The 21,161-nt window shown below is 48.2% G+C and overlaps 9 protein-coding genes across 9 annotated transcripts; 4 read left to right on the forward strand and 5 right to left on the reverse strand.

Annotated features, from left to right (window-relative positions):
• The first annotated feature begins 1 nt into the window (after position 1).
• B0J16DRAFT_343921 (Muniscin C-terminal mu homology domain-containing protein) lies at positions 2-3,776 on the forward strand. The gene is made up of 6 exons (XM_046128128.1): positions 2-484; positions 594-686; positions 776-861; positions 916-1,640; positions 1,690-2,730; positions 2,779-3,776. The coding sequence occupies exons 1-6, from the start codon at positions 446-448 to the stop codon at positions 3,474-3,476; spliced, it is 2,682 nt and encodes an 893-aa protein (XP_045981017.1). The 5' UTR covers positions 2-445; the 3' UTR covers positions 3,477-3,776.
• A 1-nt stretch (position 3,777) lies between these two features.
• On the reverse strand, positions 3,778-5,837 carry B0J16DRAFT_306463 (mitochondrial matrix Mmp37-domain-containing protein). Its single transcript, XM_046124798.1, has 2 exons — positions 5,521-5,837; positions 3,778-5,458 (listed from the first exon to the last, which is right to left on the reverse strand). Exons 1-2 carry the CDS (start codon positions 5,539-5,541, stop codon positions 3,935-3,937), a joined length of 1,545 nt encoding a protein of 514 aa, XP_045981018.1. The 5' UTR covers positions 5,542-5,837; the 3' UTR covers positions 3,778-3,934.
• A 984-nt stretch (positions 5,838-6,821) lies between these two features.
• Positions 6,822-9,203, forward strand: B0J16DRAFT_385663 (spindle assembly checkpoint component Mad1; the record flags this gene model as incomplete). The annotated part of the gene is made up of 2 exons (XM_046131514.1): positions 6,822-6,947; positions 7,029-9,203. The coding sequence occupies 2 exons, from the start codon at positions 6,822-6,824 to the stop codon at positions 9,201-9,203; spliced, it is 2,301 nt and encodes a 766-aa protein (XP_045981019.1).
• A 1,640-nt stretch (positions 9,204-10,843) lies between these two features.
• Positions 10,844-12,868, forward strand: B0J16DRAFT_149654 (amino acid permease-domain-containing protein). Its single transcript, XM_046122030.1, has 3 exons — positions 10,844-11,225; positions 11,272-12,450; positions 12,505-12,868. The coding sequence occupies exons 1-3, from the start codon at positions 10,920-10,922 to the stop codon at positions 12,763-12,765; spliced, it is 1,746 nt and encodes a 581-aa protein (XP_045981020.1). The 5' UTR covers positions 10,844-10,919; the 3' UTR covers positions 12,766-12,868.
• Positions 12,869-14,108: 1,240 nt separating this feature from the next.
• On the forward strand, positions 14,109-15,315 carry B0J16DRAFT_343926 (FAD dependent oxidoreductase). Its single transcript, XM_046128129.1, has one exon. The coding sequence runs from the start codon at positions 14,149-14,151 to the stop codon at positions 15,262-15,264; it is 1,116 nt and encodes a 371-aa protein (XP_045981021.1). The 5' UTR covers positions 14,109-14,148; the 3' UTR covers positions 15,265-15,315.
• A 121-nt stretch (positions 15,316-15,436) lies between these two features.
• Positions 15,437-17,072, reverse strand: B0J16DRAFT_288755 (uncharacterized protein). The gene is made up of 2 exons (XM_046124199.1): positions 15,984-17,072; positions 15,437-15,935 (listed from the first exon to the last, which is right to left on the reverse strand). The coding sequence occupies exons 1-2, from the start codon at positions 16,734-16,736 to the stop codon at positions 15,585-15,587; spliced, it is 1,104 nt and encodes a 367-aa protein (XP_045981022.1). The 5' UTR covers positions 16,737-17,072; the 3' UTR covers positions 15,437-15,584.
• Positions 17,073-17,754: 682 nt separating this feature from the next.
• B0J16DRAFT_400780 (S-adenosyl-L-methionine-dependent methyltransferase) lies at positions 17,755-19,212 on the reverse strand (the record flags this gene model as incomplete). The annotated part of the gene is made up of 9 exons (XM_046132548.1): positions 17,755-17,794; positions 17,848-18,267; positions 18,322-18,459; positions 18,597-18,612; positions 18,661-18,786; positions 18,837-18,878; positions 18,928-19,018; positions 19,075-19,116; positions 19,168-19,212. The coding sequence occupies 9 exons, from the start codon at positions 19,210-19,212 to the stop codon at positions 17,755-17,757; spliced, it is 960 nt and encodes a 319-aa protein (XP_045981023.1).
• Positions 19,213-19,676: 464 nt separating this feature from the next.
• On the reverse strand, positions 19,677-19,974 carry B0J16DRAFT_149662 (uncharacterized protein). The gene has a single exon (XM_046122031.1). The coding sequence runs from the start codon at positions 19,926-19,928 to the stop codon at positions 19,710-19,712; it is 219 nt and encodes a 72-aa protein (XP_045981024.1). The 5' UTR covers positions 19,929-19,974; the 3' UTR covers positions 19,677-19,709.
• Positions 19,975-20,002: 28 nt separating this feature from the next.
• Positions 20,003-21,154, reverse strand: B0J16DRAFT_400781 (uncharacterized protein; the record flags this gene model as incomplete). Its single annotated transcript, XM_046132549.1, has 1 exon — positions 20,003-21,154. The coding sequence occupies one exon, from the start codon at positions 21,152-21,154 to the stop codon at positions 20,024-20,026; it is 1,131 nt and encodes a 376-aa protein (XP_045981025.1). The 3' UTR covers positions 20,003-20,023.
• Between the last annotated feature and the right edge of the window lie 7 nt (positions 21,155-21,161).

Below are 21,161 nucleotides of genomic sequence, written 5' to 3' on the forward strand. Positions count from 1 at the left end.
TGTCCATGTCCAGCCTCTCGTCTCCTCTCCTCATTCTACTTTAGTTTCTTTTTAGCCGTTGTCTTCCCCCCAGCCAAGGCATTATTACCTGGTCACTGTAAGACCAAGTCTCTCACTCTCCCTCTCCTCTTCGACCACGCGTCGTCTTGGATCTGTACAGATTGGCAGTACATAGACTAGACCAGTACCTACTCCGAATCATCCGATTACGCTACGCTACCATCGACATTGTTTACCAGTGAGGTAACGCACATCCACATCGCATCCAAACGAAGCTCCTCCTCGTCCTACATCACATCTTCGTCCCTCCGAAGCTCGACCGACCCCTCTCGTTCGACGAACCGCCATGCGCATCACCTGTTCGAGCAATTAATACTATAATTAATTCATTGCTCTCCTCCGCATCTATATATAATTCTAATATTCATTTGCGCTATCGCCCATCATGGAGGATATGGCCAGGGCCGAGTATCCCGCTATGCTGGTAAGCTACATCCTTTGGCTTCCATTGCTGTCGCCAGGAGCGGCTACGAGGAAACAGCCGATGCGCTGTGTGATTGAGCTCCGACTGACTCCTTTTGCGCAATTAATAGGCAGCTCTCCAGCCCAGCCAGGCGGTTCAGACCCTTAGCGAACGAATGAAGCGCATGTCCCGTGTCAACAACGAAGTTGCCGACTGGCTCCAGGTACGGCAATCCACGACGCCAATGGCTACGCAGCGACATGCCATCTTGCTGCGAGTCTCGTCGACATCCCACTGATCAATTCTATACAGGAGCGCCGTCGCGTGGAGGAACAATATGTTGCAGGACTAAAAAAGCTCACCCAATTCAAGGTGCCAAACGCTCAATCAGAGCTAGGGTAAATCTACCCATCCATGGCATTGATGTCGCATTATGCTCACAGCTGCTGCAGAGTCTTCCAGGCGCCATGGAACCGAATTATCGACTCGACTGAGAGCATCGCTCACTCCCACCACCAACTCGCCGATCGCATCGAAAGGGATATCGAGCACCCATTACGCAACTTCTCCAACCAAAAGGACTTCCAGAATATGAACACCATGTCCAATAACTTGTCGACAATGGCAAAGGATCTCGAAGACTCGCAGAGCGCTGTCGACAAACTCACTAAGAAGGGGGGTCGAGCTAATACCTCCAAGGTCGAGACTGCTATATCCAAACTCGAATCCGCTACTGGACAATGGGAGTCACAGGCACCTTTCATCTTCGAGTCTCTCCAGGCTCTCGACGAGTCGCGTGTCAACAAACTACGGGATCTTCTTACCCAATACCAAACCCACGAGTCCGATTCGTCCCAGCGTGTGCAGGAGAACGCTATGGAAACCCTGGCGCTGATGCTCGAGATCGATACCGAAAAGGAAATCCAATCCTTTGTGCACAGGGCCACAGCTGGCAAGGCGAAGCTTCCCACTAGAAATTCGACGCGCCAGTCGTCGTTTGTTGGCAACACACCTGCTGGTACTACACCTTCAACACCAGTACCTCCAAGCACTGCCGACAGCACCAATCTGCCACCTCCAAGCGCTCATACCGCATCTCCTGCACCGGTCACGGCCCCAACTTCATCTCATGCCGATGATGATATGAGCGAGACTTCAACTCCAACGGAGAAGCCAGGTATGCGAATTAACCCAAGTGCAGATGAACATTAACTAACAAAGAATAGGAGGCAAGCTTCGTCGCCTCGGTACGATGTTTGGTGGTCGCAGGAGACAGAGTATGCACGCTGGTTTCGGTCAGCTCTCTCCTGGCAAGCTAGGCCCCAGCTTCGGAAGATTGGGAACTAGCCACAGCCAGAACGATCGTGGCCCTTCGCCTAGAGCCTCCTCCAATAACCTCCAAGAGCACCAACGACTGTCCTCTCTGGCAGAAACCCCTGATATACCGCGAGCACCCGATAGCGAAAACGACACACCCAAGCCTGATTCGCACGATAATACGAATGGAGTGTCGCACAATGGAAATCTGCTCGACAGCCCGATTCCACAATCGGCTGGAGGCGTCAACGGCAACCACGAACTCGATCTATCGAACGTCCAGCCACCTCCCGGACCTCCTCCGTCGCACAAGCAAGAGAACCAGCCATCCGCACCGCAACCGAACGCAACCAAGGACTCCGAGGGATTCAATGTTCCGCCCCCTATGAACGATCCGATTTCCGAGGCTCAACGGGAAGCTAAGCAGGAGTCTGGTGAAGACCCTGATCAATTGCTCAAGGTCAACATCCAGCAGACACCTGTCGAGGACGAGGATCCCGATGCCAAGCTGGCTGCGCTTTCTAGTGTTGCCAACAGCCTCAAGCTTGGACCTGCCACTCGTCGCAGTGGTACAGTTAGAGGCCGTCGTGACGTCCGTCATACCATGTATGTGCCGCCGCCCAACCTGCCAGAGAGTGGCACCGATTCTTCTATAAGTGCTCTGCCGGTGTCTCCTGTTCTGGCACCATCTCCCTCAAAGGGAAGCGCAGTTGCTGCACTGGCGTCAGAGGCCAGCATTGCCGGTACTTCAGACACACAATCCGTGAGATCGGGCAACTCATTGGGTGGTCTGAACCATCCTCAGCACGCTCAAATGACTGCTCCCGGTCTGAACTCCTCCATTATTGAGAGCGTGTCTGCTATCTTTGAGGACGGTGTCATCAAGTCAGCTTCTGTCACTGGTGAAGTTGCGTTTGTGAACAACCCCAGCGACTCGGGTGATGCTAAGAGTAAGTCAATTCCTATATTAACTCGATCTCACTTACTAACATGTTCAGGCTATGAAACCATCCGTATTAACAACTTTGCGGCCCTCGAGCGTATCGGCCCGAACCGCATCTTTGTACAGAACTCATCTCCTGACAACAACGATCAGTTCAATCTTGACGTATCTCACCTCACCAAGACTGCCACCGGATTCTCCTATCGAGTATTCTCAACGGAGTCCGAGACTACATCCTTGGGCGAGCATGCTCCTATTCTTTTGAAGCCCGCATGGAAACCCCAGGGAGACAAGCTAGGCTTGTTGCTACAGTACCAACTTAACCCATCCTCAAAGATTACCGCCCCTGTGCAATTGCACAACGTGGTCATTGTCGCAAAATACGAGGGTAAATCAAGCGGTGCTCAGACAAAGCCTGTAGGAATACACCTCAAGGACAAGCACCTCGTCTACTGGCGCATTGGCGATCTTACTCTTACCACCGAGCCCCAGAAGATCGTATGCCGTATCATCGGCGCAGAGGGTGCGGAGCCTAAGCCAGGACATATCGAAGCTCGATGGGAACTTACGGCCTCAGGCGACGAAGTCGTTGGAAGCGGCATCTCCATCTCCCGACTCGACGAGGGCAAGGGTAAAGGCAAGGAAATCTCCGAGGATGATCCTTTCGCCGATGATAGCGCAAGCACAGAACAGAAGTGGGTAGACGTGCCAGTGACAAGGAAGCTTGTCAGCGGTAAATACGAAGGACGATAAATCGGGGTAGGCAGGGCTGTTGAATATTACCACGTGCATGGATAGAAGCCAAAGAAATACGTTTCTTGGCGGCGCATTGAATAGCGAGCGTTAATGGCTTGTTCGGGGTGAACTATTTTATTCACTCTTTCTTCTCTTTTGTTCCTAATGTCTTTCTAACTTATCTTCTTTGTATCCGTATTCATATGTTTTTGGGGCATTATCTTGCTGGGAGAAAAGGTGATAGTGTTGCTGTGATGGGTGGACTTGCACAAAATGGAGGATATATCAAGCAGTTGAATCATCAAAAAGGACGTTGTATGTCCAAAGTATTCTTGTTCCATTTCGCTACGTCTATACATATCCCCTTTTGTCCTTCCTCATGAATCCTAATACTCCAAAATAACACCATGTTCCTCCTCTTATAATGGGACGTTAAGGCGTTCGCTCATGATAGTGATGTGCATTTATCGCTAATTTCAGTCCGACTTTTCTGCCTTTTCGGAAAGCTTTTTCGCCTTTTGGCTTACTTGGTCCTTCTTGTACTTGGAGTACTTCTCGCCCAAGTACCTTACTGTTCTTGAGACGCCACCCATCAAAAGTCCCTTCACACTCTGCACTGTACTTGGCCAGTTGACCGTCTGCTTAATGGCAATGCGCACTGTCTCGTGAAGCTTTTGGGGTTCGTCGGTGGCAATACGGCGCTCAAAGGCTCCTCCCTGCATCTTCTTGACAGCAGTACCGTCATTGTCTGTGGAGGCCTTCATGAGCTCATTGAACTCTCCACGAGGAATGCCGAATCGCTTCTGGTACTGGAAGTACACACGTGATCGGAATGTTTGGGGCAGACGTCTGACCATGTTACCGCGGCGCTTGGGGTCCATGTCCTGCTGGAGTCTGTTGTTAGGTTCTGGGTTCATGATCCAATCAGTGTCGTCAATGCGGCAGGATCCTGTGAAGTCGACGTTGGGAAGCGTCTTGACGAGCGGCGCGTAGAGGCGGCGGAAGTGAACGATGTTGTTGTCGACAATGTTTGTCACCTTGCTCTTGTTCTCCGTCGGAAGCGCCATGCGGGGATCACCCAGATAGCTGAGACCGGCGATAGTGCTATACAACTCGACCTCTGTGAAGTCCGGGGGTAGGAGAAGTAGAGCGGTTCGGAGGGCAGCGATGAGATTGTGCTGGTTGGCGAGTCGCACACGAGGATGGTCGCGAAGAATCTTGACAGGTTTTTGAAGGCGACCAGCAAGATACAAGCTATCCCACGACGAAAGATCCTGAACAAGGTTGTCGATACTTGTTACACCGTACTTGATAAGCATGCCATTGACCTCTACGAAGGGGTTGAAGTAGACTCCAGCACCCCAATTTTGCACGCGCGAAACAGTGCCAGATCCGAGGGATGCAAGACCAGAGTAGTGGTTGCGATGCTGCTTCATGTTGATGGAATGCCAATGCTCAACATGCGATACTCCAAAAATAAAGTCAAGCACCTTGGGCGAGCCCTTTTGCGACTTGATGAGTGCCTCTGGTGGGTTTGGGTGAACAGCACGAAACTCAGACTCAGAAATCTTGGCCTTTGCAGCGCTTTGGGGGAAGACACCAGAGCCGTATGCGAAACAGTATACGATGGGCGCATTGAACTGGCGCAGCATGAGGCGCAAAGCCTCCTTGAGCTCATAGTTAATGACCATGTGCTGGTTTGCTCCAAAGAGACGATGCGGCAGGTCATCAAAGGTGCTGATTTTGGTATCGAGGTCTTCCCATTCCGTGCTGAAGATGTTGAGCTTGCTGGCTTTTGGTTCTGAGGATGCGCTGCTCGAGATGGATTCATCGCTGGTCTTTGCCGAACTTGCCGAGCTGCTCACGCTCGAGGATTTTGACGAGTCGGAGTACCATCGCGGTGAGAAGGATTGTTGTGTTGAGCTTAATTGTCGTGGGAAGATCGGGAGGAGGCGGGAGTGAGAGGGTCGAAGGGATATGGCTCGAGTGGTCACTGAGGACTATAAGAAGCTGTTAGAGGGAGGGTGCAAAGTGGATGGAGGGGCATATGTTGGGAACTTACCCTGAGGCCAATTGAGGCCATTGCTAGAAAGTTTGAAGTGGTAACAGAAGATGCCAAGTATTGTGATGATAGCTATGGAAGTATAGGAAGTGGTGGTATAGCTGCGTTGGCTCTTAGGAATGCTCTAACAGCTACCTGGTGAAATGCTCCATGCGCAATAGTAAATGTTGAGTAAAGAACAAGACAAGTCAAGTTCAAAGACACGATCCCAGTAACTCTCGATCTGATATCGAATCGACGTCAGTGGAGCTTGTACAGTCAGCGTATGTAAGTTGAGTTACTGTAACCCGTTGATCGTCGGGTCTGACGATATAGGCTTGACCTTTTTCGAAGCTGAAGCTCAAGCTCGACAGGTAGAAAATAGATGAAGTGGATCACGAGAGAATGTGGGATGGCCAATGAAAAGGGTCTTTCCCGAAAGAGACAGGGTCCCCTCCATCTTTCGTCAGGTACTGCTACGTCACTGGACGATTTGGAACTTGGCAACTTGAAGAGAGGAACGTTCAGGAACGTTTCTACCGGGATGCGTCATTGATTGGAGAGATGGGCTAACAAGCTATACAGGGATGTTTTAAGCTGTTTGCTTGTGGCTTGGGAAGAAGCAGTGTGGCAGTCTAGCACATGGCTGTAAGGTGAGAGCATTGGCATTATTAGGAGCAGGGCGTTAGGGTGTCAGAAGAATTGGCCGCCGAGAGCATAAGAGACGAAATGATTTAGCCACCTTATGCGAGCTTAGAGAGGAACTTATGCTACTTTATTTTGGCGCCCTAAGCCTTAGAGGATAATTCTTCTTTTACCCACCTGCTGGGTTAGAGAGTCGACTAGCAGTTATGGTAGACTTATAACCTCATCAAAGTTTCACATTCAGCTGAGTGGCTTAACGGAATCCGTTTATATTTGTGTAGGCAAGCTACTATAAATTATTATTTAATGTCTATCAGATTACAGACAGCCAATAGGTACCAAAAAAGCTTGAGGAGGTAGCTTGACTGTTGAAAGTGGCTGATGATGGCATCTACCCTACAAAGTTTAGAACATGGTTCGGAGCATACTCGGGCTCCTTCCTCATCAACCCCGTGCCAGTGAATCAGTGTTCGAGGCAGAAGCATTTCTGAGAGTACCTACTTTCTCCAAGCTGTCAAAAGCTTTCTTCATTCTTCATTCTTCAACCATCATCCTCCGGAGCTCATGCAGGGACCCATCGGGTCACGTGATAGCGCAAGCTGCTGTGGTGATTCTAAACAATGCGTTCTGCGACCGCGATTTCTCATGCACTCCAACTTTAATTAACAACCCCCAAAATGCGATCGTTCACGCCCAGCGGCAAAGATGGGCGTGGAAGCCGCAGAAGCTCAATGACCAATAACAGGTTCAGGGCCAGTACTAGCAATATTGATCGCCCCCAAACCACACTGCGACAGTCCAGGGTAAGTCAACAACCAAAACAAAACAAAACAAACAATGCCGAGAGTCGTCAATTGTCTCTGACCGCGAACCCATGATTGCAGATCGCATCCTTCCGATCAAGCACACAACCATCCTACAATCTATTCACTGGAGAATCCAACCTACCTCGTCCTGCCTCTCGACAAAGCCACGCCCCAGAATCTGTCCGCGCCGGCTCGCAGGAGAGTCACAAGGAGAACATGGCGCCCCCCGACGCGGACGAGTACGAGAAGTATAGGCGGCAGATTGAGGCGTTGAAGGCAGAGATAGGAACACTGGAATACCGTCTGCAGACAACTGAGCAAGAGAAGGAAATCGCCCTGTCAACAAATAACGGCAAACTCGAGCAAGCTCGTAGGAGAGAGCAAGATGAAGCCCAACAACGACAAGCTGCTGAGGCTGAGCGCGAGAAAGCAGTCGAACAAGCCGAAGCTCTACGAAGAGAATTAGAGGACGTCAAAGAGTCAGTCGAGGAGGATAAGAAGAAGCTAGAGCGCAAAGCTCGTGACGCAGAGGACGAGGCCCGCCTGCTTCAGGATCAGCTTGAGGACCTGTCCGCTGCCAAGGACGAAGCAGCGCGAATTGCCGACCGTAAAGTCACCGACATGGAGATGCAGATCGCAGCTGCGCAAAAGACGGTTAAAGAATTCGAGCAGGAGAATGAGCAGCGGGAGAATATTCTTCAACAAACACAAGCCCAATTGGCCGAAAAGGATGGTCAAATTGCTGACCTCGAAGCCAATGTTCTGCGACTTAAGGCACAAAGCGGTGACGCCGAGACGATGGACATCATTAGACAAGAACTTTCCGAACAGGTCCAGCATATCCGCAACCTCGAGTCTACAAACCGCGACCAACTCTCCGAGCTGAAGCATCTACGAGCATTGAGCAAAGCAGTTGAAGTTGTGGAGGAAGAGAAGAGAAGTCTTCAGCGAAAATTGGAGTACGCAGAGACGATTGAAGCAGAGCTTGCCGAAGCCCGTATCCAGCGACAGCGTCTCGAGGATGAGCGATTGTCGTGGTCTGCGTACCTCGAGAATGCTGCAGAGGCTGACGCATCCGAATTCGACTCACCAGAGGCTGTAGCGAGAGCTTTGGTGGAAGAGCGCCTTAACAATGCCTCTTTCGTTGAGAAGGTGGGCGCTCTGCAAGCTGAGATGAGTGCGGCGCAGAACACGATCCAGTCATTGAACGAGGAGAAGACGCAGCTCAAGAGCGAAGTCGAGAAGGCTAAGGGCGCGGCCAGTGCAAACAATGCCGACAAGGCTCGCGTCCGACTTGAACGGCAGCGTGCCATGGCTGTCAAGGAGGTGGAATACCTCCGCGCGCAGCTCAAGACTTACGATGTGGAGGATGAGACGCTTCAACCCGAGCAATTCGACCAAGCCCGCGCACAACGTGTTCAAGAGCTTGAAGAGCTCGTTGATCAGTACAAGAAGGAGGTTCAAACATTACATGCTGAACTTTCATCTCTTGAGCCTTCAGCAACAGGCACCCCTCAACCAGTTACCGGCAGCAAGCGATCGAGAGCGGAGGATGACAGCACACAAGAACAGCTTGGACAGCTTACAAGAAAGAAGCGCAAGCTGGAGGAGGAGCTGACAAAGGCTCAGAACAAGATTGCTTTATTGGAGAAGGACGTTTCTACAAGCCGCGAGCAATTGAAGGCTGCCAAGCAGTCAACACAAACACGCGTCTTGTCACTCAAGTCAAACCCTACATCAGACTTTGAAGCCATCAAGCGCTCTACCCTCGAAGCTCTAAAGAAGGAGAACGAGGACCTTCTAGCCACACTTCGCGGCAAATCATCCACATCCATGATTCCCACCTCAGTCCTTTCCGCCATGGAGCGCGAAATCACCGCCGCAAAGGCTGAAACAGCATCCGCCGAGAAGCGAACCCGTCGCCTCAAGGAAGTCTGGGGCTCCAAGTCCCAAGAGTTCAAGGAAGCCATCTTCTCCACGCTCGGCTGGACCGTGACGTTTATTCCCAACGGCAAGATGCGCGTTGAGAGTACTTTCTACCCCTCGCAGACGGACGAGCACGAGAACTCGATCGTGTTCGATGGCGAACGCGGAACGATGAAGGTTGGTGGTGGTCCGCGAAGTGACTTTGCGAGAAGAATTAGCGATCAGATTGGGTTCTGGGTCAGGGAGAAGGGATGTATTCCTGGATTCCTGGCTGCGTTGACACTGGAGTTTTATGAGGAGCATAGCAAGGCGACTAAGGAGGCTTGAACATGAGCTGGCTGCGGCATCACCTGCGCAGGCGAAACAATTATGGAAACGTCTGGAAGACATCAAGCACCTGAAGACCGATCTTGCAGCTCTAGGCTTCGCCTCAACTTCAAAGGGACGACTTTATTTTGGTTGCCTCTTCGCTTCGTCTCGACTTCAAAGGTTTGGCTACAAATGCCAGGGCTTCGCCTCGAACTCAAACGGACGGCTTTGTTTTGGTCATGGCCTCCTGGTTCTGTATCGACATTAAGGGCTCGACTACAAAGGCTCAGGCTTCGCCTCGAACTCAAAGGGACTGACTTTATTTTGTGTCTGAGGGCTATGGATGTGATTTGATGATAAGATTAATACCCTTTGTACATTTGCCATTTTACAAAACGGAATCGGGCGTTGAGGATTTGTGTATATAGAGGATGGGCATGGACATGGATGTCGAAGCCTGTCTGTATACCTAGACAAATGAGTTACTTTGTGAACTAGTATGAACAAAGTTCCCTGTTTAATCCATTAACTTCAAGTATCTGCTTGACCCACGCCAGTGATGTAGTGTTTCGTCTCAATGTTGAAGAGGCCCGACCTTGATGAAGACATGCATGATTGTTGCTGTCGCACTTGAGTCAACGTACCATGGCTACCATCGGCTGACTTTTACCACCTCAGCAACACTCTACCTTGACAGCATTGAGGCTATCCCCAAGACTACACCGAACATCCCAATAGCATAACTGTTACAGTCAAGCATCAACAAACAATTAGCTCTTATCTCAATACTCCCTTAGGAACGGATATCATCGCCTTCAATAAAACTCAATCCACTTCCAAAGCCACCAAACCAACCGGCACGGGAATAGCAACCCGCAAAGTATCCACTAGGAACGATCCGTTGAGCCGCCTTTACGTTATAGAGAACAGGGGTCTTGTCACTCCGAGCTCTGAGGCTTATTATTATCTGAATTCTTAGTTGTCAGTCAACGTAATTAATGCGATAGCTATTTAATGGACGGGTAAATGTAATTGCATTGGGTATATGTTTTTGCAGTGGCGATGTTCTTTGATTGTCGAACCACTTTGGGATTGATCGACTGACGGGTCGTTGAAAAACGTTTTTCGCTCGGGCCGAAGCAAGCCTTGATCTGTAAGGTACGGAAGACGGAATCCGATCTTGAAGAAATCAGTCAGTATGTACTGTCAGGTACAGAGCGAAAGATCGGCAGCTATGAGTAAACATGGTAATTACGGCAACTACTAAAAGAAATAATTAAATTGTCTGTTGAACTCAATTGAACCCTTTTTCATCACGATCTTCTCCAACTCTTCAATGTGGGGAAGTAAGAAAACTCCAAATTTCGTATCACAATTTGGAGAAGTCGAGATTCTCCACACTCAATTACACTCAAAAAGCTGTAGATAGCCTCAACTTTCCCCATGGAGATTTACGTAAAGAAAGCAAGTCAACACCCGGGGGAACTCCCCTTTAGATCGTGGAGATTTTGATATCGTGAATTGGAAAATTTTTCCCATATCAAAAAGGAGCACCATGTCATGAATTGAGTGGGACCCTCTTCATAGCGTTGTTTTTTTTACTATGGGCCCGGTCCGGTTCTTGTTTAAAGATCTTTCTTTACTTTATAATGGGGCGACCGAACTTTTCTTCCCTCGCTTTGTTTTGTTTCCTGTTCCCTTGTAATTCTGGTATTTCCAGATTCTTGATTCATTATGGCTGTCGAAAAAGTTACTGATGATGCTCCCATCGTGGGTGAGAAGGGCGTCATGAATGATGCTGATGAGAGAGGAGGTCCTATTGTTAAGGAACCCTTCACCGCAACAGGGGAGGAGTATGAGCAAGATGATTTCATGACCAGAACGGGATTGAACGCCAAATCTTTCACCAGAAAACATTATGGTCTTGGTCTTGTCGAGTTGGATCGTAAGATGAAGCCCAGACATCTTCAGATGGTTGCTATTGGAGGATCTATCGGTGCTGGATTCTTTGTTGGTTCAGGTTCTGCTTTGAGCAAGGGTGTAAGTCAACTTCTTAACTTGAGATGACTCAATATTGACTCTTTAGGGCCCTGCTACTCTGTTCATCGACTTCTTCCTCGTGGGAGTCATGGTCTTCAACGTCGTCTACGCTATGGGAGAATTAGCTGTCATGTATCCCATCTCAGGCGGTTTCTACACCTACGCAGCACGCTTCATCGACCCAGCTTTTGGCTTCGCAATGGCTTGGAACTACACTCTTCAATGGGCCGCCACACTTCCTCTGGAACTCACAGTTTGCGCCATCACGATCCAGTACTGGGCCCCTGACTCAAATCCCGGTATATGGATCGCCGTATTCCTTGCCGCGATTATCATTCTCAACATGTTCGGCACTATGGGATACGCCGAAGAGGAATTCTGGGCTGCGTGCTTCAAGTTGACGTCTATTTCGATTTTCATGATCATTGCGCTTGTGTTGGTCTGTGGAGGAGGACCTTCGAGTGGAAGTTACGACACATACCAAGGATTCAAATTGTGGCAAGATCCTGGCGCTTTCAAGAACGGATTCAAGGGCTTTTGCTCTGTTTTCGTTACTGCGGCGTTTTCATTTGCGGGATCAGAACTTGTTGGACTTGCGGCTGCTGAATCTCGAAACCCTACGGAGTCAGTCCCCAAGGCTATCAAGCAAGTCTTTTGGCGAATCTGCTTGTTCTACATCGTTGCATTGCTGTTTATCGGTCTTTTGGTCAGCTGCAACGATGAGAATCTCCTGAGCTCGAGCTCCTACTCCAACAGCGCCGCATCACCTTTCGTTCTTGTCGGAAAGTACTCCGGTCTCAAGGGTCTAGATCATTACATGAACGCCGTCATCCTCTCATCCGTCCTATCTCTCGGCATTGCTTCCGTGTACGGAGGCTCTCGAACGCTTCTTGCTCTCGCACAGCAAGGTTTTGCGCCCAAGATCTTCACATGGGTTGATCGTGCAGGACGACCTTTGCCATCTGTTGCGTTCATTATTGCGTTTGGATGTCTTGCTTTCTTGAACTTGGATGCTGCCGGCCCTGTTATTTTCGATTGGCTTCTGGCTTTGTCCGGTTTGGCTATGCTTGTTTGCTGGGGATCTATTTGTCTTGCGCATATCCGGTTCCGAGCTGCGTGGAAGTACAACGGCCATACACTCGATGAGATTCCTTTCAAGGCCATTGGTGGTGTTTGGGGATCGTGGGTTGGTCTGATTTTCGTTGTTCTCATTCTCATTGCACAGGTAAGTTTCAATCTCCCCAAATTCTTCTTCTGACAATCATCTAACAATTCGCAGTTTTACGTGGCCATCGTTGCCCCTGTAGGCGAGTCAGGAATGGGAACTGCCGAAGATTTCTTCATGCAATATCTCGGTCTTCCTATTGTTCTGGCATTCTGGCTCGGAGGATGGATCTGGAAGCGAACAAGCTGGATCAGTATCGAGAAGATCGATATCGATACAGGACGACGTGAGCATGACTGGGATTCTATCAACGCTTGGCGGGCTGAGCTCGCTACGTTCCCTTGGTATAAGCGATTGATGTATACCCTGTTTTAGAGTTTATGTGGATATGATTGAGAAGATTTAGAGTTAATGAATTGCGAAAAGTTTGAGTTCTCTGATATGAATTGGGATCGATAACTGGCCGATTGGATCTGTGAAATGATTTAATTCTTTGATTGAGTATGTGCACTGCTGGCTGTTTGTGTATGTTCGACGGCATTATATAACCGCGGCCTTTGTCTTGTAGCTGAGGATATCCACAAAGAGCTAGGCTTTAACTTTGTAGATAGACACGACTGTTCTGCACTACTCTAAGAACATGCCCATATTTAGAGCACGACAGCTGTTCTCAATACTCGACACTGGTTCTACAAAAACCACTCACTACCCACCGACTCACATTAACAAAAATCTAATTCAAACTAAATCAAGCTCGAATCACAGAATCATTACTGACATATCACAGAAACCTCAAAATGGACGAACAAGGCGATGTCATCATGGGCGGCACATACGATTACCTCCCAGAACCATCCCCCTTCCTAACCATCCAAGCCAAAACAGCATTCGCAACCCATCTTGACTTTCTCATCAAACTAACCAGTGAACCTATCCCTGATCTAGGCTCCGAGAAAGAACAAATCGAATTCCTCATTCAAAAGTCACAGGCTGTAGCCGAACTTCTTCAGCTTCTGCAAATTAGTTCTGACCTACTTGCTAAGTTTGACTCAGATTGGCCACGCTGGTCATGCCCAACTCACTGTTAGAGAGACCTAGAAGAATGGAGGAAGCGAAGAAGGACTAAATATGCAAAGAAGACCAGGAAAGTGTCTTGTCAAATTGCGGGACTTACTGATTATATATAACCCAACATAATACAATTTGTTTAAAGACGTCTCTAGTAAAGATTGATATCTTGATTAATAGGAATCTTATCAAGAACGAGAGTATGAAGATGCTTCATCATGATAAATGAAACCCGATCTTTAGGTTTGTAGTGCTCATACCTTGTCTGTTAATTACATATACCTCTTTGCAACAATATTAGACAAGACCATCACGATGGGAATGTCTTCCTGTCATATGTAACCTCAACCTTTTACCAGGCATAGCGGAAAGATATCCTGATAGGACCGGAGCTTTTTGTTGAACTCTATCCACTTGGTCCCATTCATACATAGTGAACTACCTATTCAAGAACTTCGCCTAATTCCAACCTCTTGGCATAAACACGCAAGTATAGCTAAACTGATGCTATTGCATGAATATAGCGATCTTTTCCACAGAAAGCAGGTTGTTAGATGTAACTCCATATTTTATGCAACTCACTTATCATTCGGAGATAATAATGGCCTCCGGTAAAGGCGGGGTTGATACAACTTCATCGTGGATCCTATATGCTCAACTTGCATATAAATCACGACAAAGCAGATCAAAATGGAGGACTCTCAAGCATCTAGTTCTAAGCCCAAAATGAGCGAAGTAGCACACTCCAACGTCGTCGTCATCGGCGGAGGTATCGTCGGCGCCTCCATCGCCTGGCACTTATCCTCCGAGACAAACGTGACCATCATAGCAGAAGACATCGGCGGCGTAGCAACACCCAACTCATTCGCCTGGCTAAACGCTGCATCGACAGATAAGAAGTTCTACTATGACTTCCGTCTTCGCTCGATGAAGCGATGGAAAGAGATTGAACAGGTCTTTGATTCGCTCCCGATTCAGTGGGGTGGTACAACGACATGGGATCAATCGCCTGAGGAACTTGAAGCTGCGAAGAACAATGCTTCGGCTTGGGGATATGATGTCATAAGGGTTGATAAGACGGAGATTGGAGAGATTGAACCACATGTCGAAGAGGCTATTTTGCCTGAGTGGGGACTTGCGTATGGACAAGAGGGTGCTATCGAGGCGGAAATTGCCGCTCGGCAGATGATTGAGCAAGTCGAGAGGAGAGGAGGCAAGGTCCTTGAGACAAGAGCTAAAGGATTCACCAAGACTGATGGCCGTGTCAGCGGTGTTATTCTTGACTCTGGAGAGACTATTCCTGCCGACCATGTCGTCGTGGCCGCTGGTCTAGGCAGTGTCGCACTCCTCGCAACAGAAAACATCAAACTTCCCCTCGAAAGCTCAGAAGGTCTCCTAGTCAACACAAAACCAACATCCAAACGCCTCATCAACGGCGTCATCAACGCCCCCGATCTTCACATTCGCCAAACAGTCGAAGGAGCCCTACGCTTCGGGTCAAGCTACGCAGGTGGAGATCTCGGCAACGACGCTGAAAAGACGGCCCTGGAACTCTTCGCCAGACTACAAAAGTCTGTCGTTGGTGGTGATGAGCTGGAGTATAGCCATTACACCATCGGAGACCGAGTTTTGCCAGTGGATGATTTGCCTATTCTTGGTGAGACTGGGCTTGAGGGACTTAGTGTTGCTGCTATGCACTCTGGGGTTACTAATGGGGCTCTTGTTGGTGAGCTTTTGAGTAAAATGATTTTGACAGGGGAGAAGGATCCTATTCTAGAGAACTTCCGGCTTGATCGGTTTTCCTAAAATATGACTTGTTATTGAAATAGCCAGTTAGCTTAATTCACATTAGCATATGATTATAACGCTGTTGTGCGACAAAGCTTTTGAGTTGAATATGAGTTATGTAAAATGCTCGAGTCTCTTACATAATTTTGACTCTGTGACTGTGATGGCAAGCACTAATAATCGAATTCATCGCCAGTTCATATTTGAGATGATTGAATATTCTTAATTGTCCTACTAACCCCTGGGTATATCTGCATTCTAGGGTTTACTTGAAAGAGACACCAAATTTCAATAAGCCAGGCAACCTTCCTTCTTACAGTTACCAAGTTCCATCCCAACTAAGGATGAACAAGCGAAACCAAACGCGGAAAAGCGTCCAACCAAGGAGGTCCCAGCTTCCAGTTATTAAGATCACATGCAATCGCCTCAAACTCGGGACTAACGCAGACCTGCCCACCTTCCATCGTCATGAGCGAACACCCTGGCGGCCACTTCAGCTGCAAAGATTCGAGATACATCTTGACAGAATGCCTCGACTTGATACGTGGATTCGTGCAGAGAAAGTCGCGAAGATCGGGCCAAGGGATGTAATCAATGCTCACGGGATGGGGATATGTATTTTGAACCTCGGTTGGTAGAAGCCACGGCGGCACGTCCTTGAGTGTCATAGGATCAGGATGTAAGCGCCACTATTAGAGGTTAGTTTATGGTCAGTAGGATTCAGAGGGAATACGAACCCTCATAAGTCGATAGGCAAAGAAATAAACGCCAAACAAAGTCTCCACACTAGCCATCTCGAACCCCTTAAGGAAGGAGGTAAGAAAACATGTGACAGCGTTGTCACCGTACGAGTGAAGCGTCATATTAGGCAACGAAGGGTTCCTCGGCAGGGATCGCGCATGAAGAGGATCCTGGGGAAACGCTGCATGGGTTTCGTACAGGATGGCGAAACTGCGGTATTCCAGACAGTCGGACTGGGAGTGATGCTGCACTCCGCATCGACAATCCACGTGCGATGGCGTGGGGAATAAACTTGACATGACCTCGGGAGGTGGCATCTGGATCTCGGGCTCGGGATGAGGCGCTTGTGCTGGTCTACCTGTGCCTGTGCCGTTTGATGTTGCAGATCGCGTTGCGGGGAAGTCCGGGGTCTCGGTGCTAGTATCCATCTCGTACCCTTCACCGGGGGTTTGACCTGTTGAAAACACATTTCCAGTGTGTCTTTGACTTTGAGCTGTTGACCTTTGCTGTTGCTGTTGTTGTGAAGCCATCATTTCAGCTCCCAACTGAGGCAACGTCCTCAACTGCGCAGAAACAGTATCCAGATTTTTTCGAATCTGCGCAATATCTGACTCCATTCTCTCCATCCTTAGTTTGTGCTCCTGACGATTCTCTCTGTGCTTGACGCGGTCGGCCAGTCGTTTCTGGCTCATCTGAGCCTCTGTGCGGACCCGTCGCTTGGACGAGCCGCTTGGTGGAGACGCCGACATAGAAGGTGTAACTTAATTGTCTTAAAAAGGGAGGTGAAATAGAAGAGTTTTGTTTGGGTCTGTTTGAATCCACTTGTTCTGAGCGAGGGTTTGAGTTGTGAGTTGATTGAGTTGAGATTCAAAGTGAGAAAAGGGGCGCGTCGACGTCGACCAGTTAAATAAAAACTGAAAGGGTTCTGGACCAGTGACAGTAGCAGGGGTTGACACACTGAGAGAGGAAAGTATATGAGGCCCCTCGTGTCTAGACTTGGCAATCTATTCTGAGGTTAGAGTTAGAGTGATGGGAAATCGACACTAGGTAGATTAGGTTGTATGTACTGCATCAGTATGACAGAGGTTGACTACAGTAGGAGAAAAAAAGGAATGAGAAAGCGTTGAATTTCTCTTGGGTGTGTGAGTTTCTGCCACGACCGACGGGAGAGCCGAAACGCGGGGTAAAGGCCGAGATGAGTACTCACTCTTTTCCTCTTCTGTTCTAGCTCTACAAGGATTAGAAGAGTTTCTGTTGGGAAACCGTTTTGTTGATTTAAATGTTAAGACCTTGATTGGTCAGCTAAGATCAGGAACTTGTAACATTTGATACTCATAAGCAGATGACAGTTTAGAAATAATATAGCCGGTTTAGAGTATGTATGCTCTGTATTATCCGTGCTAAATATAAGGGTTGTGAGAAACTAACCCAACAAAGTAGCCTAAAGGCGATCCGCACATCCCTGGTCTGGTCCAATCGATAAGGGTCCAGTCCAGAGTCCAGACGAAAGCATCATTCTTCTGCGTCAAATTCAAACCCAAACCAACTAGAATCTGAAACATAAACGAAACTATCATTTCAGTAAGCTATATAAAGTCCTGTCGCTATAAAACAAACAAGGTTTCGAAACGGTCTGGCAAGGTCATAGTTCGTCTGATAGTCAAGACATAAAACAGAAAAAGTAAATGTCTGCAGGATAGGTTTGAAGTTCTGCAACCATTATAAAAATAGGAACTGGTTGTTATCCAATCACTCAAACCCTATTCGCTAGTCTGTCGCCTCGGGCTTCTGCCCATACACAACAATACTAAACCAAGATTAGTCAGACAAGACGTCAAACTCCGATACTATACAACTCACATAGGAAGATAAGCATGAATCTTAGGATCCCTAAGCTGCTTCCTCACCTCGGCACAAAACAACAAAGTCTCCTCTCTAGTCCATTTCAACGCCCTCGTGAACAGCCCCAAGGTCAACCCTTCAAGCCCTCCATCCAAATTCGCAAAGCACCAAGCTCCCATCTCTTTGTAGTAAGGATCTTTGGGCCATGCACTAAGCGGCCACTTGAAATGATGCTCTTTGATATTGATGAACCCGGCCTTTTTCATCATGGCTTTGTAGTGACGGGGTGCTTCAGCGGAGCGGTTGAGGATCTTGCTGCCCTCGCAAAAGTAAGTGCCTAGTTTGAAGAGTTCGTGATGAGGTTTGAGGGTGTCGTCGTCAGATTTATATGGGGCGACGATGTCTTGCATTTCGAGCCATCCGCCTGGTTCGAGGGCGCTGGAAAAGAGTTAGAATTGAGTTATTTGATCTTCAAGGTCATGGACGATGTACTTGTATGCTTTTGAAATGTAGGAGTCGTAGTCTTCAAAGCTACCTGCCATGACACGGCTAAAGATGAAGTCAAATGGCTTTGTCCAAGTCCAATCTTTTTCGAGATCGTCGACTTCAAAGGTACAATTGACAGGAACCCTGAAGATCTATCAGTATCTTGTCGAATGGATGAACAGAAAACTTGCATGCTTGGCTGAGTTGGGCTTAAGTCAACGCCAATGACCTACAAAATCAGCAACCTGATACAACAAGTGATTAAATAACATACCTCTGACTCTGGAAACGCATCGGCTTCAGACAAAGTTAGTAAGCACACGAATTGTCACCTTTCAAGCTCACCATATTCAATAGCCCAGCATCCAGTCCCGGTACCCAAATCAAGAACTCGCTTCGCAGGTTCGTTGCCTTTGGGACAAAGAGCAAGACTTCCACGCAGCGTCAATAGCCAGATGTTATGCTGGATCTCTTTATGGTCATTAGTAGAACACACAATCAACTGCCTGGAATGTTCTTACCCAGTCGCTCATTCTCACGTTGATCGTTCGGATATACATATTCTGCCATATATCAGGTCCAGATCACGCCACATTCTGAAATATGACCTACTTCCGGCACTCATGGAATGATAAGTTCGGCCGTTCTCAATCTGATGCTGAAGAATACTTGACCGAAGAGAAGCAACAGAGTCGGTAAGTGGCTGGTAGAGGTAAGCTTAGGTGTCGATTCAACAATTACCAGATAACCTAAACTCACCTGAGAGATGGTAGAGTCTCCATCTGAGAAGGTATCAGCTTGCTTTCACTTCGTTAGTATACACCACTACCATATCGATTTTCTAATACTAACGATAATCTCACCCACCTGGGCGGTGCTCTGATCTTCGGCAGCCATCCTGGAAAACTTGAGATTAACTTGCTCAAGTCGAAAAAGTTCTCAACCCCTCACTTTAAATATCAAGGCAAGTATCATTTTATGTTGGTAACTCCCTGCCATGCCCGCATAACCGATCATGCATTTGCTAGGGTACTGTGGTGTCTTTGACAGTTGCGATATCCCTGCTTCTTCGTAAAATGCAACCAACATGCATGTTTACGACAACCAACATATCATTTGTCGAATTTGTAGATATTATCTCCATAATTCAGGCTCTTCGGTCCGGCAGCATATCGAACATATCATGGTATCTCTTCCCGTGATATTGAATGAGTAGAACGGGGTACGTATCTTTTTATTCCCTCCACCACTTGTGTCAACTTTTGATTCATGATCACGATACAACAAAAACGTTTTGATCACATGGCACACTAACTATAGAACGCCCACGACAGACAAATCTGAATGTAAAGCAATTTTCGTTCGCATTTAAGGAAATAGCTAGGTCTAGCTGACTACATGATCCTGCCATTGATTGCGATGACCAAAGATAGGAAATCACTGTTATCGAGGTAGTCCATGTAAATGAGATTGGGGAAGGAAGTCAAGCTGACTTCTGGCAGAACTCGCGTGAACAGTTCCTTGTTGCAGGTATGAACAAGTGTTCGCATCGGCTTCAAACTCGGGCCAAGGTTCATGATAAAGCTGAAAACATGTCCTTCCCATCTTGGCATCTGTTGAGTCTATTTAGGGTCTGCTAGTGACACATCTGGTGATAAGATGCCCGGCAATGCGTACTCAATCAAATACCCCATCCCATGATCCCAGCTCACCACGTAAACTCGCCTCCAGTCACCTTCTCCGAAAACCTCCACAACTTCTCAGCCTCACTGCTCGAAACAGCAAGAGATCTCGCTTTCTTACTGATCTGACACTCAGCAAGATAAGATCCATAATTCTCACTTCCTTCATGAGTCTCGCTAACACCCACAGCCAACTTCGGATCCAGCGCTGCAACAAGTCCTGTCGAGGCTCCTGCACCCACAGACTTGATAGTATAGTGACCAGCCTCACAAAGTTTCGTCGCAGCTTCGATAGTCTCCTGTGGAAAGTTCCTTGGAAGCTCGGTGGTCATTATAACACCTGGGTGAGCGGCAACTGATAGGATTCCGTGCTTCTCAAAGAGACGTTTGTTTGTGCCGATACTGAAGAGAACGTTGGCGACTTTGCTCCTGTCGTAGCCATCTAGGGGAATATAGGGCACGTCTTCAGCATTGTTATAGCCCCAGAGTTTGAAAAGATCGTAGACTGGCTGTTCTTCCTGTGGGAGATCTTTGTTCTTCTTGTCAAAGTTCATGTCACTCCAGCGCATACTGGACGACATTGGAGAGGCTGAAGTGATATTGACGATCCTCACAGACCCCTTCGGTTTGCCTTCTGCGGCCTTGATGAGCTTCGGCATCAGAAGACAGGTGAGAAGCCAGTGCCCAACATGGTTAGTTGCAAGTTGCATCTCGATACCATCTTCGCTGAGGGTACGTTTCTGGACACCCATTACAGCAGCGTTATTGATAACGAGATCAATGGTTGGGATATCGGACAATTCTTCAGCTGCCTTCCGGACGGACTTCTGGCTGGACAGGTCGACCTCAAGAAAACGATATTTGACGTCCGGGAATTCAGCTTTGAGAGCATTGATGCTGTCCTGGACTTTGGCCGGGCTGCGACCTGCGAGGATGAGCAGAGCTGGTGCTTGTGTAGCCTTGAATTGGTTAGATAAACATTCAATCCTAGTTGATAGTGGTATACTTGCAAATGCCTGGGCAGTTGAGAATGCAATCCCTCCGCGGTTCACACCGGTGATGAGAATAGTTTTGCCATTGATACCATCAGCGAAGGCTTTGGCAACATCGACGGCTTCAGTGTGACTTCCGAAATCTGAGTAGGTTGTAGAAGCCATGTTTGAT

Source organism: Fusarium flagelliforme (assembly GCF_020744385.1).
Source record: "Fusarium flagelliforme strain FIESC 12 MPI-CAGE-AA-0113 chromosome Unknown B0J16scaffold_5, whole genome shotgun sequence".
Lineage (NCBI taxonomy): Eukaryota > Fungi > Ascomycota > Sordariomycetes > Hypocreales > Nectriaceae > Fusarium > Fusarium flagelliforme.

Bases quoted from the DNA above. Each gene is read 5' to 3' on its own strand.
- B0J16DRAFT_288755 (XM_046124199.1), bottom strand. From the start codon at position 16,736: ATGTCGGCGTCTCCACCAAGCGGCTCGTCCAAGCGACGGGTCCGCACA. The intron at 15,936-15,983 runs GTTCGTATTCCC...AACCTCTAATAG, and splicing joins TTGCCTATCGACTTATGAGG to TGGCGCTTACATCCTGATCC.
- B0J16DRAFT_149654 (XM_046122030.1), top strand. From the start codon at position 10,920: ATGGCTGTCGAAAAAGTTACTGATGATGCTCCCATCGTGGGTGAGAAG. The intron at 11,226-11,271 runs GTAAGTCAACTT...TTGACTCTTTAG, and splicing joins GTTCTGCTTTGAGCAAGGGT to GGCCCTGCTACTCTGTTCAT. The intron at 12,451-12,504 runs GTAAGTTTCAAT...AACAATTCGCAG, and splicing joins TTCTCATTCTCATTGCACAG to TTTTACGTGGCCATCGTTGC.
- B0J16DRAFT_149662 (XM_046122031.1), bottom strand. From the start codon at position 19,928: ATGCCAAGATGGGAAGGACATGTTTTCAGCTTTATCATGAACCTTGGC.
- B0J16DRAFT_306463 (XM_046124798.1), bottom strand. From the start codon at position 5,541: ATGGCCTCAATTGGCCTCAGG. The intron at 5,459-5,520 runs GTAAGTTCCCAA...AGCTTCTTATAG, and splicing joins TGGCCTCAATTGGCCTCAGG to TCCTCAGTGACCACTCGAGC.
- B0J16DRAFT_343926 (XM_046128129.1), top strand. From the start codon at position 14,149: ATGGAGGACTCTCAAGCATCTAGTTCTAAGCCCAAAATGAGCGAAGTA.
- B0J16DRAFT_343921 (XM_046128128.1), top strand. From the start codon at position 446: ATGGAGGATATGGCCAGGGCCGAGTATCCCGCTATGCTG. The intron at 485-593 runs GTAAGCTACATC...CGCAATTAATAG, and splicing joins CCGAGTATCCCGCTATGCTG to GCAGCTCTCCAGCCCAGCCA. The intron at 687-775 runs GTACGGCAATCC...AATTCTATACAG, and splicing joins AAGTTGCCGACTGGCTCCAG to GAGCGCCGTCGCGTGGAGGA.